This window comes from Nicotiana sylvestris, chromosome 4 (assembly GCF_000393655.2).
Source record: "Nicotiana sylvestris chromosome 4, ASM39365v2, whole genome shotgun sequence".
Taxonomy (NCBI): Eukaryota; Viridiplantae; Streptophyta; class Magnoliopsida; order Solanales; family Solanaceae; genus Nicotiana; species Nicotiana sylvestris.
In genome coordinates, this window is record NC_091060.1 from 95535912 (window position 1) to 95555143 (window position 19232).

The 19232-nt window shown below is 33.2% G+C and overlaps 1 protein-coding gene across 2 annotated transcripts; it reads right to left on the bottom strand.

The window, feature by feature from the left end:
• Window positions 1–1516: 1516 nt before the first annotated feature.
• Window positions 1517–17963, bottom strand: LOC104210097 (2-oxoisovalerate dehydrogenase subunit alpha 1, mitochondrial-like). Of its 2 annotated transcripts, none has more exons than XM_009758906.2 (9): window positions 17541–17963; window positions 4215–4352; window positions 3951–4133; window positions 2825–2982; window positions 2624–2723; window positions 2422–2533; window positions 2187–2326; window positions 1879–2064; window positions 1517–1783 (listed from the first exon to the last, which is right to left on the bottom strand). In XM_009758906.2, the coding sequence occupies exons 1-9, from the start codon at window positions 17832–17834 to the stop codon at window positions 1616–1618; spliced, it is 1479 nt and encodes a 492-aa protein (XP_009757208.1). In that variant the 5' UTR covers window positions 17835–17963; the 3' UTR covers window positions 1517–1615. The 2 variants fall into 2 exon arrangements, with proteins under 2 accessions (XP_009757208.1, XP_009757209.1); XM_009758907.2 differs by lacking the exon at window positions 17541–17963 and adding an exon at window positions 4758–5098.
• Window positions 17964–19232: the final 1269 nt, after the last annotated feature.

Below are 19232 nucleotides of genomic sequence, written 5' to 3' on the forward strand. Positions count from 1 at the left end.
GGTGGAACAGTACAGGGATAGGAAGAAGGATCTCCACATGGTGTTTATTGATCTGGAGAAAGCGTACGATAGGGTTCCTAGGGAGGTCTTATGGAGCTGCTTAGAGGATAAAGGGGTCCCGGTTGACTATATTAGGGTGATTAAAGACATGTATGCTGGAGCTAAGACTCGGGTTAGGACAGTAGGAGGCGACTCTGAACACTTTCCAGTTATTACGGGGTTGCACCAAGGGTCTGCGCTCAGCCCATTCCTATTTGCCCTGGTGATGGATGCACTGACTCATCATATTCAAGGGGAGGTGCCATGGTGCATGCTATTTGCTGATGACATTATTCTAATTGACGAGACACGAGGCGGCGTCAACGAGAGGCTAGAGATTTGGAGACATGCTCTTGAGTCTAAAGGTTTCAAGTTGAGCAGGACGAAGACGGAATACCTCGAGTGCAAATTTGGAGTTGAGCCGACGGAAGCGGGAGTTGAAGTGAGGCTTGACTCTCAAGTCATTCCCAAGAGGGGTAGTTTCAAGTACCTTGGGTCGGTTATTCAGGGGATCGGGGAGATTGACGAGGATGTCACACACCGTATAGGGGTGAGGTGGATGAAGTGGAGGTTAGCGTCGGGAGTCTTGTGTGACAAGAAAGTGCCACCGTTACTAAAAGGTAAGTTTTATAGAGCAGTGGTTAGGTCTGCCATGTTATATGGAACTGAATGTTGGCCGGTAAAGAACTCACACATCCAGAAGATGAAAGTAGCAGAGATGAGGATGTTGAGGTGGATGTGTGGGCATACAAGGATGGATAAGATTAGGAATGAAGATATTCGAGAGAAGGTGGGCGTGGCCCCCATGGAGGACAAGATGCGGGAAGTAAGACTCAGATGGTTCGGGCACATTCAGAGGAGGAGCACTGATGCACCGGTGAGGAGGTGTGAGCGACTGGCTGTAGTGGGCACGCGGAGAGGTAGAGGGCGACCTAAGAAGTATTGGGGAGAGGTGATCAGACAGGACATGGCGCGACTTAGGATTACTGAGGACATGGCCCTTGACAGGGAATTATGGAGGTCGAGCATTAAGGTTGTAGGTTAGGGGAAAGTTGTGAATATTTCTACAGCACAATAGAGTGAGACTAGCCAGTTAGGAGTTAGACTATGAATGTCATTGGTCGTCTATTGATGCAGGGCTTTACCTGCTAGTTTTACTATATCAACCATCTATTTCGTACTTCGTATTCTGTATTTCATATCTCTTATATTGTTGTTATTTTATTATGCATTTTTATGGTACTAATATATCGGCTCCTGTTGCTTTTTTGAGCCGAGGGTCTCCTGGAAACAGCCTCTCTACCCTTTGGGGTAGGGGTAAGGTCTGCGTACATATTACCCTCCCCAGACCCCACTTGTGGGATTATATTGGGTCGTTGTTGTTGTTGTTGTTGTTGCATTAAGTTTGAACCTAGGTGATTTTGGAAAAAAGAAATTATTGCTAGGTGAGGATTCCATTGCAAATCAAAACCCGATATAAGAAGTTATAAAAAGAACTTTTATTTGTAATGTAACTGGCAATTTCAGAATGAATTCTAGCTATTACATATTACCATCGTAACACATTATATTAGCCTTATATAGGAACATCAGAAGGATACTCTCTTGGAGATTTCTTTACAGCATCCCTAATAAACTTGTGTTGCTCTTGAAGATTTAATGGCACTTTGTCATAAACATCCGTAAACAAATCTGTCAATGGAGGTTTCTCCACCTTCTCTGCTGCTTGCATTACTTGCAATACCTAATTCAAAAATAACCATTTTAAACTGTTACTTGCATTATCAGAAGAAAATCAATCAAGTTCTACTGAGTATATATGATTCTTGAAATCTTCACCTGTTTTCTGGTGTCTCCGCGAAGTTCAGATTCATTTTCATCATTCCACCAACCATTTCTCTGAATCCATTTTCTGAATCTGGATATTGGACTTTTTGCTGTTTTCCAGTGCTCTATTTCTTCGACGGGTCGATACTTGGTTGAATCATCAGATGTTGAATGGTGGGCTACTCTATAAGTCATGGCCTAAAAGTTACATAAATGTTGGAAGTTTTTAGTATGAAAGTTTCTACATGAACTATTTCAAGATTCAGTACAGATATCATAGCTGAACAGATATTGGTCTTTATGAAGGAGCAACACTTCACCTCTACTAATATTGGCTTTTGTTCCTTAATTGCCATTTCGCGAGCTGCACGAATAGCACTATGAGTTGCCAAGACATCATTGCCATCTACACGAATGCTTCTAATTCCATAGGCTTGACCCTTTGAGGCAACTCCATCACCTGCCATTACGACACATAGGAGAAAAGCCTTTAAACAAGATGGAGAAAATTACTAGTAAAAGGTGCACTTTGTATCAAATAGTTTCGAAAATTACTTCGAAATTGTTCGTTTACAGGAGTGCTAATGGCCCATCCATTGTTGCGGCATATAAAGACAACAGGAGCGTCCAAAACCGCTGCAAAGTTTAAAGCAGCATGAAAATCACCCTGCAAATATATCAAAAGAAAATCAGCTATTAATTCCATTTGATTAGTTAAGTCTCTTAAAAATCGCATTAATTTGCTTAATTTAATCACCTCACTGGTGCTACCATCTCCAAGATAAGTAATAGCACAAGCCTCCTTTTTATCCATTTTCAGAGAGTAAGCAACGCCCGCGGCCTGAGGAATCTGTGTCCTGAGGTAAATGGAATTTGGAGCAGAAAATTGTTTTAGATCGAAATTCCTGAATATTTAGAGAAAGGGGAGAAAGGAAATGCTAAATGTTTGAAATCTTACGCTATTGGCGAAGAAATAGTTAAGTAATTGAGCTCATTAGAACCATGGTGGCATGGCATTTGCCTTCCTTTTCCATAATCAAACTTGTTTCCGAACAATTGATTGGCAATATCTTTCAGGGGGAAGCCCCGCCATAAGATAACCCCTACTTCCCTATACTGTGATGGATAATAACATGTTAAATTACATCGTTTCCAGGTTATTTATAGGATCATAAAACTATTGTTAAAATCTACTAACACGGACATCAATAAAAAGACATTGGATTCAATGGTTCAATCATTGTGCTAATGCTAAATGTGTTTGATAAATACTCATCTCTAAGACAAACTGGATTCAATGGTTCAAGTTGCTCAGGCACTGGTGCTGGTGTCCGACACGGGTGCGGATCTAGAGGTCGAATCTTTCGAGACGTAAATTCTAAGATTCGGAATATGGATCCTAGTACGGATACGAGGGCGGGGATCCGGCTAAAAACAATTCAAAAAAATAAAATATAAAAATATCTCTAAATTATGAAATTTTTTTAGGAATACTTACGTATAACTTGTAAAGTATGATTTTCTTTTTTATTCTCAAGTTGTAGTTAAGTAAATGATTGACTTCCTAGATAAGGTATGCAATTTTCTTACGTAGTTTTGGTTCTGAATATGGGAATCAAATTGTATCTTGTCTCAAATTTTTCCGTCCATCGTGGTCAAAGTACCGAAAATTATTTGATCAGATCCGGTACGGATCTCATACCCACACCCATACTAGTGTCGTGTCGACACGGGTGCGGCACCTAAATGCCGAGTCAGAGCAACTTAGCCCCCACCCCCCACCCCCCACACACACACAAAAAGAAAAAAGAAAAAAGAATGAACAAGAATACAGTATATTTGGAAAAAAAAACGATAAGAGAAAGTTGGTATGGGCTATATGAACAGGAACATAGGCGGATCCAATGCCGGTTATGTGGGTTTAACTAAACTCATTACTTTCGACTCGTACAATGCATACATTTGCAGGAAAATTTAAAATATATACCTACAAAAACACTGCACTTATTTTGAACATACTGACTGTAGATCTCGAACTCGCCTATGAAGATGCATAATATAAATCGAAGAAGAAAAGCGAGCACCTGAGGCAAGACGAAGTCATCGACGGAGAGAGCAGCAGCAGATGCTATGTTGATACCTTCTTCTCCAGCAGTAGTGAGATAGAAAGATAACCTCCCCTGCCTTTGTGCTTCATAAAATATGGTATCCATAACTTGAAGTGTCACCATTGAACTATACATTTTTACAGCCAATTCTTTGCTCACCTACCACATTTTAAACCAAGTAAATACATCAAAATTCATAGAAATGGATATTCTAACTAGACTTGAAAGAATTGCAAATACCTCCTCAAAAATGCTGCCTGGAATTGGATAGCCATCATCATCAAGGACTCTATAACAAGGTAACCTCTTTTCAGATGACTCTGCAATAAATTTCATTTGAGGAGTAATTGGAAGCTGCCCTCCAGGAAAATCCATGACCTGCCAATTCCATATTCAGTAATAAGCTTTGTAACCATACAACAATTATGCCTCAATACCTAGCAATTTAATGTCGGATCGTTGTTCACGTCGCTACATTTAAGCTCATTTCTGTCCAATATTACATAAAATAAAATTGGAGTAGTAAAAGTTTCCTAGTAGTACATTTAAGCAATTTGAGTACTAAAAGACTCTTAGAATAGACTGGACCTAAAGTAAATATACTAATATGACAAACTTAACCCCAAAAAAACTAAATCGTATAGCCTATATAGATTCTATCGTGCACCGTAGAAATAAAGCAAGAATTTTGACACAAAATAAATTTTCCAAATTCAAAACTGTTTATATAATTATCAAGAGAAAGAAAAATGAGTGAATAGAAGTTGGTGAAGTGAAAATAACCTGAAAATAATCATTATCATCATTTTCAGTAAAGAGAGAAGGTTGCACTAATTTGAGTGTGTTGGTAGACTCAAACCGGTGAAATGATAGAAGACTTGTTGAAGAACCAACAAGTGCACCATGGAATTGGCCAACTGGTTGTTTATTACCAATTCTATGAATTAGCCTAGAATTAGAGAGGAGGATTCTGAGGAATCCCATTATATCATGTCAAGTAAATTCTAAGTTTTTCTTGAAACTCCATTTATCAAGAATATTTGATGAGTTAAGACAGTAGAAGAAGGAACTTGTTTTGTCATTTTTGATGATAGCCAACTACAAAATGAGACAGGGCCAAGCACTGTGGCACTCTGTCCGGATGACTAATTCCTCCACGTTTAATTAGAAATTTTAGAGTCCGTTTGGACATAAGAATTTTTTGTTTTTTTTTTTCCTTTTTTCCTGAATCAGCGTTTGTTCATAACATTTTAAATTTTCACTTGAAAATGCATTTTGAAAATTATCGAAAATTTACAAAACTCCAAAAAGCCACTTTTCAAAATTTTCATTCAAAATACTCACAATGTTGAGAAATACAACTCTAATTTCATATACCATTTTCACTTAAATTATTTTTTTACTTTTTTTTTTGAATTTTACAATTCTTATGTCCAAACGCCCACTTAGTTTTATATTTTGAGAAATGCTCCTCTTTAAACGCAACGCAAATCAAATTAATCATTTTACGTTTAATTAGGGATCTCAAGTTTGATATTTTAAGAAGCGAGAAGCGCTCCTCTTTAAACGCAACGCGAAATATTCGATATTTTTTTTTGGAGAAGCACTCCTCTTCAAACACAAAGCGAAACAAATTAATAAAATCAATGCAAGTTTATGTAATGGAATGAATTGAAAAAAAAGTATCAACTGACAAGAGTACTAAATAAAGGAGACATTAGGGGTGTTCATAAAAATCCAAAAACCCGAACCAAGCCGAAAACCAAACTAAATCGACTAAAAAAATCGATACTTTTTGGTTTGGTTTGGTTTTAGTTTTAAAATTTAAAAACCGATCAAATTTGGTTTGGATTTGGTTTTAATTAAAAAAAAAAACCAAACCGAATATAGGAGTAGTTATTTTAAATTTATTATTACACATATATATATGTATACCTTTATACAAAGTTTTAAAATTTTTATAGTAAATATTAATCATTTGCACATTTAGTACAATTTTTTACCTTTACATTCTAGTTTAATTGGCAATTTTCTTTTGTTAAATGTAAGAATCTATTTCATGTTAAAAATAATATATTTTTTAATTGAGTCCTTAAATTATTCATCACTATTTGATTTAATTATCATCAATATATCTTGATAAATAATAGATTTCTCAAAGGACAATTGATTTGATAGTGTTACGTTGAAAATGTGGTCGCCGAAATGTGTGTTTGGTAGTGTATGTCTTATATTTAAGGGAAAATCGACAAATAACCGAAAAAATCAAAAAACCGACATAAACTGAATCGAGAAAACCGACTTAATTGGTTTGGTTTGGTTCTAATATTTAAAAAACTGACTTACTTGATTTGATTTTTTTTTAGAAAAAAAATCGATCCAAATCAACTCATGAACACCCCTAGGAGACATGTACAAGAAATTTTTGTCTTGTAGTGTTAAGTTGATCAGGTGTAACATCATCTTGCTTTTATCTAGAAACTAGAGGTACACGTGGCTAGCTACACATGAATCTTGGACCCCACCCCCACCTACCCACCAAAATTCTATACAAACTCAATCAAGTAGTTCCAATTAATAATGGAAATGTGAATGAATCTTAAGATAGGTTTAACCATGTTTATGCTCGAAGGATATATATTAAAGCAAGAAAGCTTGTATTGTAGTTAAGTCTAAGAGACAAGTTATTATAAAATCACTTGACAATTTTAAATTTAAGATTATGGGAGATTGTCAAATAAGAAAATATCACTTAAGAACTATATATGGAATTTCATTTATTGAAATTAAATTGAAATAAGAATTCTTTTTTAAAAAAAATAAAGCTCAATCATTCTACTAATATTTTCTAACTGTAATTTTTTATTTGAAAAGTAAAGAATTTTGATATTAATAGTATTTTGATTCCTTTTCTAATATCGAGTGAGAAGAATATATCCTACCGTAATCTAATGTATAATTTTAATTTATTGTAAAAATTTAATACTTTTCAATAAGTTGAAGATAAATATATTTTAAGCTTTTAACCTAAAGTTCAGAATGTATATATATTTAATAATTTATTTATTTCATAATGGATAATCCAAAGTGTCTGTTTTAGACTAAGTTTTCTGAATTTTAAACAAGTATACAATAAAAATAATTTTTTAAAGGCTAAAATATAAAATGAAGATAAAAAATAAAATGATACTCAAAAATATTATTGATAAATTTAAATATTAATTTGAGCAGTAGAATAAAAAAGTAATGAATATAATTTTTATTACAAGAAAAAGAAAAACTAAATTCATCTATTAATGAGAGTTGTGGACTATAATATGAACAACTCTAAGTTATGGGTAATGCAATAACACGAACAAGGAATCAAAAAAAGAAGAAAAATATGTAATTAAATAATTTCAGTAGTAGATATATGCATAATGATAAGACTTATTGATCTTTGAGAAGAGAAAACTTTTAAAATATTAATGATCTAAGTCATACTATATAAATGAGATACACGTATTTAAACCATTATAATAGATAAAACTAAAAAAAAAATATAAACAATTGACATAATTCTGAGAAACAAATTATAAAAATTTAAATATAACTTAAATTATTATATAGTTAATTTAAATGGAAATTTAAAGTCAAACTTCCATATAAATGAAATAATTATATTAAATTTCATAGTAGAGGGAATAATACGGGGGGGGGGGGGGTATAAAGATAGTGTGGTAAATTGATACTTTTAATTAATTTAAAAATAAATCTATATCTCTTGCTCAATTAGAATTTTCAGTTTTGAGAATCATGACGTGTGATGTATGTGGTTTGGAGTCTAATACTTTTAAAATGATTCTCAGAAAGAGAATGGTCACATAAATATAGTTCGATTCTATCAATGTTTAAAGCAACTCATAATGTTGGAAGGGAGTTGATCAACCATAAAATTACACAAGAATAAAGGAACTGATGACATACATTTCTGTTGGGATAACGTTTTAAACTATGAATCGACTCAGACATCGGCGGAACAAATGTCAATTGTGTTGCCTTACGGTAAAATTAATTATCCAATTCTTTATAACTTATTTTATATCTCAATTGTTTGGAAGCAATATATATATATTTTTTTATTTTTTCTATTAGTGCTAGCGGTTGCTATGCTAAATAGATAAGGGAGGATAGATTCTTCTCTAATGGCTCGGGTATGGACAATAACTTTTTAGCCCGTTGTTGATATTTACGTTCTCTCAAATTGTATGAGCTAATTGATCGAGCAACCGATGGGGTCGATATATATATATATATATATATGTGTGTGTGTGTGTGTGTGTGTGTGTGTGTGTGTGTGAGAGAGAGAGAGAGAGAGAGAGAGAGAGAGAGAGAGAGAGAGATTTGGATAGGCTAAACACATAGATGAATATAATTACACTATTTGGAATTGCTATTTACACAAAATAAAATGAATTACAAAAATCATAAGGTAAGATTCATTTAATTAAGAATTACATGTAAGAACTCATCGTCTTTTAGTACATGTGCATCGTAGAAGAAAAATATTTTTAAGTAGGATAATATTTATTTAATTATAATATATTAATCTTAACTATATCCCAAAGGTATTATTTTTAAAAAAAAATAAAGTGACTTTAATTGTGGGGTTAAAATTGAGTTAACTAGCAAAATTATTGAGCAATTGACGATCCAATTATTTTATAAGTTTGGTAACTCCCAAAAGTTAGAATATATTTGTTGTTAATAAATTATCATGCATGTATATATTAATTTGTCATTGTATAATTTTAGGTTGGTAGAAGTTGATATTGATGCAAGAATTTATTATGTTGAGATAATAATATAATATTTATAATTTAAATTAAGATATTACTAAATGTATTTTTATTTTTTATTAGTCTATATAGTATGACTTCACTAAGTTTCAATATAGATGAGATAGTTTGACTTGACACAGAATTTGAGAACGAAAAAGAAAACTTTTGAAACTTATGATCCTAACAGTTTTGTGGGGTCATGATATTTGTATGAGTGTAAAAACTTCTCATAATATGTAAAATGGGTAAAATAAAAAAATTAACGTTGAATTATTTTCAAATACATAAATGTGACATTCTTTTGGAACAGATTAATAAGAAAAATATTTTATGTAAATTGACAGAGAAGGAGTATTTGTTTTTGAATCATATTGTATTTTTATTTGTCTGTATCACCGACTACATATGGGATTATAATATTTAAGTTTATGTCAATAGTTATTCATATTGTCACGACCCGATTGGTCGTTTTGAGCTCTAGTGCGTCGTTCAGTAGTTTGAGGCTACGAGCAGCTTCACTTCAGGTATTATGACTTGTGTGCACGGTCGGAATTGAATTCCAGGAAGTTCGGAGTTGATTTGGAAAGAGAATTCTTATTTCAGAAGCTTTAAGTTGAAAGAATTGACAAAGGTTGGATTTTTGAGTAAACGACCTCGGAATCGGGATTCGAAGGTTCCAGTAGGTTCGTATGATGATTTCGGACTTGGGCGTATGTACGGACTGGGTTTTGGAAGACCCGGAAACGTTTCGGCGCCTATTGTGGAAGTTAGTATTTTTGGAAGAATCTCATAAGTTTGAATTGAAGCATTTCAGGGTTATCAACGTACGTTTGAGATTCCGAGTCTGGGAATAGCTCCGTATGGTGATTCTGGTATTGGGAGCGCGATCGGAAGTGAATTCGGAGGTCTGTAGGTCATTTTGGAGTCATTTGGCTAAAGATAGAAATTTGAAGGTTTTTGAGAAGTTTGATCGGAAGTGAACTTTTTGATATCGGGGTCGGAATCCGATTTCGGAAGTTGGAGTAGGTCTGTAATGTCAAATATGACTTGTATGCAAAATTTGAGGTCAATCGGACGTGATTTGATAGGTTTCGTCATCGAATGTTGAAGTTTGAAATTCTAAAGTTCCTTAAGCTTGGATTGGGGGTCGATTCATGATTTTAGCGTTGTTTGATATGATTTGAGGCCTCGAGCAAGTCCGTAATGTGTTTTGGGACTGATTGGTATGATTGATTGGGGTCACGGGTGCCTCGGGTAGATTCCGGGTGGTTAACGGATCGAATTAGAGTTGGAGGAAGAGCTGAAGCTGTTGCCTTCTGGTGTAACCGCACCTGCGAGAATTGGGCCGCAGGTGCGGAGCCGCAGAAGCAGCTAGGAGGGGCGCAGACGCGGTTTGACTAGAAGTGAAGAGACCGCAGATGCGGTCATGTAGCCGCAGAAGCCGGAACGCACCTTGCGGTGGTTGAGGTGCAGAAGCGGAAAAGGGGCCTGGTGAGAAACCGCAGGAGTGGTAGAAAGGCCGCACCTGCGGAACCACAGAAGCGGTCAAGGGACCGCAGGTGCGGAAATGCTGGAGGCAGAGAGGTTCTTTTAAATCGGGGGTTGGGTTCATTTCAACCCCATTTCTTCCATTGGAACCGATTTTGGAGTAACTTTAAGGTGCCATTTTCACCACCAAGCATGAGATAAGTAATTTATGCTAGTTTTTAGTTAAATACATGATTATGTACGGATTTGGACATAAAAATTGGTAGAAACATTGGGGTTTGAGGGGAAACCTAGGAAATTGATATTCTTGGAATTTGACCATGATTTTGGGTATGAAATTAGGAGAGAATCATATATTTGAGTTCGTGAGTTCATGGGTAAACTTTATCTTCGAAAAATTTCGGAATCCGGGCACGTGGGGCCAAGGGCAATTTTGTCAACTTTTCGATCGGGGTTAGAAATTGTTATAAATTGGATTGTATGAATAATTGAACATATATTAATGCATTTGCATAATTATTGGCTAGTTTTGGAGCATTGTACATCGATTCGAGTCTTCGGAAGAGCGTGAAATGTCGGTCATGGATCTTCGGAGCGAGGTGAATCTCCTTTCTAACTTTGTAAGAGGGAATTGTCCCCATAGGTGAAATAATTGGTTATGTGCTCCTAATTGTGGGGGCTACGTACGCACGAGGTGACGAGAGTTCGTGCGTAGCTACTATCATGTGAAAGTCCGGGTAGTCTAGGATCCAAAAGCATGCTATACTTGGAATATTTGTAACCTTATTGACAGATGAATTGCTTAAATTCTATCGAATTGGTAAATGAATTTCTAAAAGGATTAAACTTCATTTTTTTATAAAATTGTTAAAAGAGAATTGGCTTTTCTTTGGATAATTATTCCCTGTTGACTTCTTGATTGACTATCTGTATGTGTTTAATTTCGGAACGGGCCGAATGCCTCAGCAGATTAAATAGATGCATCTATGGTTCACGTCATTCGACCCTCTGGCAGTGCACAGTTTAAATATTGTTGGATCGGGCAGTACGTCCTCGGCATGATTTGCACATGCTTGATTGCTTGCCTGGAGAGTTATTGATATTGATATTTGCTCTCCCCGACTTGAGATAATTGTTAATTAATGGATTATGAATCCGGAGACTTTTAATAAAAAGGAACTCTTACCTGTTTCGTGACTTATTTGAAATTACTGTTGTTCTTAGTAAATCCATGATTACTCGCATTAATAATATATTACTATTGGACCACTAGTAAATGTCGAAGTCGACCTCTCGTCTCTACTTCTTCGAGATTAGACGGGATATTCATTGGGTACACGTTGTTTTTGTACTCATACTACACTTGCTGTACATTTTTGTTACACATGTTCATGTGTGGCTAGCGGCATAGCGGCATAGTTGATACGAAGACTCAGGTGAGTTGCATTTATCGAGACAACCGTAGCCAACAGAGTCTCTTTCAGAGTATTGTACTGTATTTTTATTTCTGTCCACTTGTATTTCAGATAGTTACTGTATTTTATTTCATTCCTAGTTATGGGGTATTTTTTATTGACTATATTTAATTTGAACTGAGTATCTTTTACTAGTAAAAATTAAAGAAAAATCAGAGTTTTTCACAATTATTTAAATGAGAATTTAATTAAGAATTTTGTTTGGCTTGTCTGACAGCGGTGCCCGGCGCCATCACAACCCTTAGTGGATTTTGGGTCGTGACACATATAATTTGTTCTTTTTAATTTATAGAATTTAGGAGGATCATAAAATTATCCGCACATCGTGCGGGTACTAATACTAGTAATAGAATACATACGTATAAAGAATTAAAGACCCGATCTAATTAAAATCTTTTATCTTATTAATGCTTATGTTACCGATTATTACTGGAGTTCAAGAATGCATAAGATTTAATATCATATTGATCGCGATTAGACAAGAGGGGTTGCTCTGATGGTAAGCAACCTCCACTTCCAATCAAGAGGTTGTGAATTCGAGTCGCCCCAAAAGCAAGGTGGGAAAGCCTTAGAGGGAAGGATGCCGGATGTCTATTTGGAAACAGCCTCTCTACCCCAGGGTAGGGGTAAGGTCTACGTACACACTACCCTCCCCAGACCTCACTAAGTAGGATTATACTAGGTTGTTATTGTATTGATCACGGTTAGGAAAAGAGGAAGAGCTGCTACCTACTACCTATTTCTTAAAGATTGAGAAATGAATAAAATTGTGTACCTATAAACCAACTCATAATATCTTACCTAACAAACTGACGGAATAAATTGTACAGATAGAAAAATAAAATTGATTTTATTTATTCAAACCTAACCAAAAAATTACAGTCTATTGACCAAATTATTTAGATCCAATTCTGCGCCTTTTTTTCTTTTTGCCCCATATTTCCTTAAATTGAGCTCGTTTTTTTTTTTTTGGCTAATAACTGAGCTCGTTGATTTAAGGCTTGTGGCTATCCATTTATCACTCACGTCAGAAAGTGTTTATCCTTTTAGAAAATTAATTATTTTTTAAGTCAAAATTGACGTAACGTCCATCCATGTCATGTCATTCTGAATGGCCCATCCAACCAATTTTTATAGTATTGTATTAATCCAATTGATTGCGTGGTTCATTTGGCTCTTTTTTTTTTTTTTTAGTTTACCCGGATTGTTACACAAATAGTCGGTTAAATTTACTATTTACTTTTTCTAAACGGGATACATAGATTATATATTAATTATACATAAATTTTACATATATTATATATTCGTCAACTATTTTAAATTTAAAAACTTAGGTGGGTGCTATTTGGGTTAATTAATTATCTGTCATTACTTAAAATTTATTGATTCGATTAATTTAAATTTAAACCATAAGGTTAATAGAAGAAATAACATGCTCTATCACAAAGTCGAACCCTAGACCTCTCTCCTTGGCTTGATTCTTCAACCCCATGACATATCCATAGTACTCAATCTCAATAAAATTGGAATAGCACTACACCACTCTAAATTTAAGGCTGTATTTGAAATAAATGCTTAACCTTCATTTACTTAGAATAACAAATTTATCTAAAAAAGGGAATGCTCCTAGATTTTTAATTAATATTCTTTTAAACATCATCACCACGCTTAATGTTTAAAGAAGGCAGAAAGGAGACAATATATTTGTAATACTTCTTTACGTGTAGAACCAAACAATAGATTATGTTATATAAGTAACGCAAGAAGAATATGATCTCCTCCTCCTCATTGTGCTTCACCCCCTAACTTAATGGTTGAACTATTTCAACATTAGAATAAAACTTTTTTTTTGGGCAAATTATACTACTAGGCCAGCATAGTAGTTTTTTATTAATAATAAAACAAGAAAACCACAAAGGAAGAGTACATGTAAGGGGGGCATGGACCTTACCTTACAATCCCTATAGAGGCATGCAAAAAAAACTATATCGGTTTGAATTGGTTCGGTTTTGTTAGTTTTTTCGGGGTTTTCGATTTTTTGTTACATGAATATTATTTCAATATTACTTCACTAAATTAAAGTAATAAATAAAGTTTTGATAAGTGAATATATGATTAGTAAAAATTGAAAAAACTGATAACTATTAAAATATTCTTATGTGAGACTTTTGTAGTAACATATGGTAGTTATTTTAGTCGTCTAACAATAATTTTTCATTAATTTATGCTTTTAAGGTTAATCGCATTTAATAATTAAGCATAATATCAATATGAAAACCTAAATAATAGTATGTTCTATTTAATTTTAAAATTATCGAACTACCATTTCAAATTCGAAAAAAGTATAAGAATATTTTGACATATGAATATGAAAAAGGGATTGATGTATTTCAATGATACTTGATAAGAAAGTGATGATACACAACTCATTATTTAACATAAATAACTATGGATGCACTTCATTGTTCTAATAAAAATTAGATCCCATGAGAGAGTCCCAAATATTTTTAGTTATTTTCTAAAAAAAATTCTATATAAAATCTTTAAAGTACATATAAAAATCATATATTTATAAGTCGGTTGGTTCGTTTTTTTTTTTACTCAAAATCAAACCAAATTAAACTAAACCTAGTTGGATTTTTTAATCCGGTTGGTTTGATATCGGTTTAAACACCCCTACTTGTAAGTGTACTAGTAATTTATTATAGTACTTAATTATCACGCTTAAACATTAGCAAATATACTAATTTTGTTTTCTTTTATTTTTATTTGATAAAGGACAATCTTTTGTCCTCCTTCTGTTCTATTTTATAGTCCGTTTGGCCAAACTGCAAAAATCAGCTTATTTTGAGAAGTATTTTTTTCAAAAGTACTTTTGGTGAGAAGTAGTTTGTGTTTGACTAATTAGTTTGAAAAGCACTTCTGAGCAGCAATTAGTGTTTGGCCAAACTTTAAAAAATTGTTTCTAAGTGTATTTTTCTCAAAAGTGCTTCTCAAAAAAGTGCTATCGGAGAGAAGCTACTTTTTCTGCTTCTACTTCTCCTCGAAAATATTTTTTTTCCTTCCAGAAGCTTGGCCAAACACTTTAATTTTTGGCCAAAAATACTTTTAACAAAAAAAAAAAAAATACTTTTCACCAAAAATAAGCTTGGCCAAACAGGCTATTAGCGTGCTTCTTTGACAGATTTAACAGAAGAATTGAAAAATGAGATGATTTAAAATGTTTCAAAATAGAACACGTTATGGTGAGTCATCACTTATGTCAAAAGCGTCTAGAAGCATATTTGAGGAAATCCTATAGTTATCCTCCAAAAAATGAAAACTAAGTATCATGCATGTGATCAAGAATATATATATATATATATATATATATATATATATAATAACTCAATTAAAGAACGTGCTTAACTAATGGTTTTATATTCTGAATTTAAGCTTATTTATTTTGAACACTGCAAAAATTAGCCGTAGCAACTAATATAAAATAGGACAAAAGACCAATTAAAACAGATGCTTTTATTTACTCCTATTGAATTTGAATAAGTAAGAATATTAGGATAATTTTTTATATATCCATATGCTATGCTATTTGTTCTCTTAGGCGCGCGATCGGCTGAAATTAATGATGAAGTTCAGCATGCGAGGTTAAATTTAAAAATTTTGATTTGATTTTTAGCCATGTATGTCATTTGTTTCGAAAATGAAATTTACTTATTTAATATTATATGTAAAGTATGTAGTATGAAATAATTTTTAAGTTATAAACATGAATAGAATATATATTAATGATATGAAACCAACAATAAACGAAGAAGATAATCCAAAATATAACGAATAATTAGTCACTTAATTGCTGAGGTTAGCTATCCAAGAATAATAAACCTCCGGCATCCTTCCCTCCAAGAACTTCCTACCTTGCTCTTGGGGAGACTCGAACTCACAACCTCTCGATTGGAAGTGGGAGTTGCTACCATCAGAGCAACTCCTCTTATCATAATATATTAATTAACACATAATATATTATGTAATTAATTAACCAACATAGGACGTGATTTCATTGAACCTTGTCATAGATCAAAGACATAAAAAGATGAAAATATTCCTAGTAAATAGATTAGATTTTGCAAAAATTCTACCAAAACTGTAATTCTGTGTCATATAGTTATCACATGATGGGAGTATATTAAATGAATATAAAGGAAATCAACAAATGTTGTTGGGGGTTCAGCGTACAGACAGGCTGTAGTCCAATTATTTGTTTTGGTATTTATCCCTTTTCATGCACGTTTTTTTTTTTGGCTAGAAGGCGCAGAAATTATTATTATTATTATTATTATTATTATTATTATATAATAAATGGAAAAAGGTCAAAAATGACCCTTAACCTATTGGAAATAGCTCAAATATGCCCTCCTCCCACCTATTGGTCCATAAATATTCTTAACGTTAATTTTCGGACTAAAACTGCCCCTCCTTCTGACAGAACTATGACATGGCATATGTGGGGCTTTGTATTAAATATGTGGCACTGGTTTATTGATACACATAAATCAGACCCAACACAGATAACCCGACCCATTTAGAGTAACCTCAAACCCGGAACCTTTTATCTCAAACCTACTTTCCATCTGAAGATTGGAAGCCATTGTCACAGAAGGTTGAAATTCTCTTGCACGGTAAAAGAGAGAAAGGCATGGTTTAGGAGAACTTAGAGTTACATCCTCTTTAATTTTTATAGTTTTCTTCTCTTTCCTTTTTTTCTTTTGTTTGAACTGATTATATTTTTTGTTGTTGATAAATGACAGATGCTTCAACTTAGTCTCTGATTCTTATAGCGATGTATCTTTTGATTATTGGAATATCCCAAAAAAATAGTGAGAGGCTGACAACCCTTAATATGGAGACCCTCACTAGATTGAGTGAAAATCAAGTGTAAGTTAAATTCAATAATTTATTTGCTCATTCATAGTATTAAACATTTGATCTCTCGTATCTATTCATGAATTTTTCTCCGGTATATGTATTCGTAAATTTGTTATATAAACGATGTAACGGAGGAAAAAATGGGGGGAAGCAGTGCTTGGAAGCCACAAAAATGGATAAAGATTCACCATTAATAGCAATAAAAAAATCTTTATCATCTCCTTAAAACCAAGTTAGCAGAGAAAGAAATCCCCTTGAACCCATAGACATCCATGAAAAGTCTCCATCACCTTTTGCGTGTTGTTTTTCAGAGAAAGAGGATTTGGTTTTGAGGAAGATGAACTTTTCTCGAGAGGGTTTGGTTGTTGGGTTAGTCTTGGGTTATTTATGTTGGGTCTAATATCTCCATGTGTACCAATAAACCAGTGCCACATATTTAATACAAAGCCCCACATATGCCATGCCATAGTTCTGTTAAAAGGAGGGGCAGTTTTAGTCCGAAAATTAACGTTAAGGATATTTATGGACCAATAGGTGGAAGGAGGATGTATTTGAGCCATTTTCAATCATTTTTGACCCTTTTCCGTATAATAAATTAAAGTGAGTTATTACCATTGCTTTCAGGTCTATCCTTAGAAAACTTTATGTCCAATTTCTTAATTTCGTCTATAGATTGATACTGGAGTATAACTTATTCACCCACCATAATTTTTTATATTATAATTTATACTCCCTTAATTACAAATACTTTGATTTGATACAAATTTTAAACATGATAAGAAGAAGACGAAAATTTAGAAGGAAAAAAAACAAACAAATTAAAGTACTAGCTAGCTGAAGAATGTGTTGAAAAAATTTACCTGATTTTCATCAATAATTTGGTGATGGTTATCTTCTTCATAGTAGAGTGTATTTAGTTGCTCTCCAGTTTTATTGGACTGGAAACGTTCTACCCGGAAAACGGCGGCAGACTCGCCGGAAAATGTCGCCGTCGGCTTTGTAAAACCACCGCCGGCTGCAGTTGTAAATGATGAAGTTTTGGCATGGTGGGAAAATGTTTTTGAACTTGTTTGGTTTAGGCGTGATAAGAAACGAAACCTTGTGCTTAGAAGAAAATGGTTAAAGTTTCTTGATCTTGATATCAAAATCGCCATATATTTGATGGAGAGATTGAAGATAGTGTTAAATGGATTGTGATGTTGGGTTCAACGTGAAAATCGATACTATAGAAAGATGGTTTGTTGGTTCATCTTTTGGGTATTTATAAATAACAGAAAGATGATAGTCATAAATTTGGATTAAAACTTTTAAAATAATTACGTAATTAAAAATGATAATCTAATTAAGACATTTTATTCTCTACTTGTTTGGATACATTGGGAAATACTAAGTAAAATTCTTAAAAGTTTTCTACTTTACTGTTAATTATGCAGTAATATATATTTTTAAATGACCTTGTGATATTGATCATTTAATCAAAATCTTCGACATGCAATAATAAAAAATTTATAAAAGCTAAGTATATGAATTCACGTGGGTTTGGACAGGCTTGTACGCATTTTGTTGAAGTTATTAACCTTTAAAATAATGCTGTTAGTTAAAAAGGCCAAAATAATAGTTTCAATTTCAAGCACATATTGTCACTATCAAAAATATATGGAGATCGAGTTTTTGATGGGATACAAACGTACCTGGATTCAAGATTTGAAGTTTATGAGTTCTTATAATGATATCAAATAAATGTTTAATAATAAGTAAGTTTACGATTAATTATTTACAAATTTTAATAAACTTTCAATACAAATATAAAAATTGATTAAAGCCATTGGGTTCTACTGAATCTATAACTTATAAGCCAGATCTTCCTCTAAAATTAGTCTATCTCTTCTGCATTATCAACAATTTCGTCGAATATGGGGTCTCTTTTTCCACTGATGTTCATAAAATACAAAATGCATTTAGTTTCCGAAGTAAATATAACATTTTATTTAAAATTTGCAGTTGATCAGTGGTAAATTTTTTCTCTTATTACATTGTCAAAGTTATAAATCTTTCTCCTCTTCTTCTCTTAATTATCTTATTGCAGGCTTTCCAAAAGAGCAAAAAACAACAACAACAACTTTTCTAAGGAAATATGAATTCAATTTAATATTAGGGCCACTTTCAACCGTTCCTAGCTTTTAGGTTTAGTTGTAAAATAATAAATGCGCCCTTGTTTTATGCTATCAATAGGGTGCTCCTTTTGTTCTTTTTATTTATTTATTTATTTAATAGTATTTCACTTAAATAAACTTTTTTGTTTACATTATTAAAAAAAAAAAGGAATGTGATATTTGCCTGCATTTATTGATGATTGAGTATGTGGACATAAACTATTGTTGTATATAATTTTCATTTATCAAAACTTATATCACTATATAAATACCTTTTTCTCGATAACTATAACGACCCGACCTGTCGTTTTAAGAATTAGCATCTCGTTCAATAGATTAAGACTTCGAGGAGCTTCATAATACGCATTATGACCCGCATGTATGGTCAAGTTTGTTTTT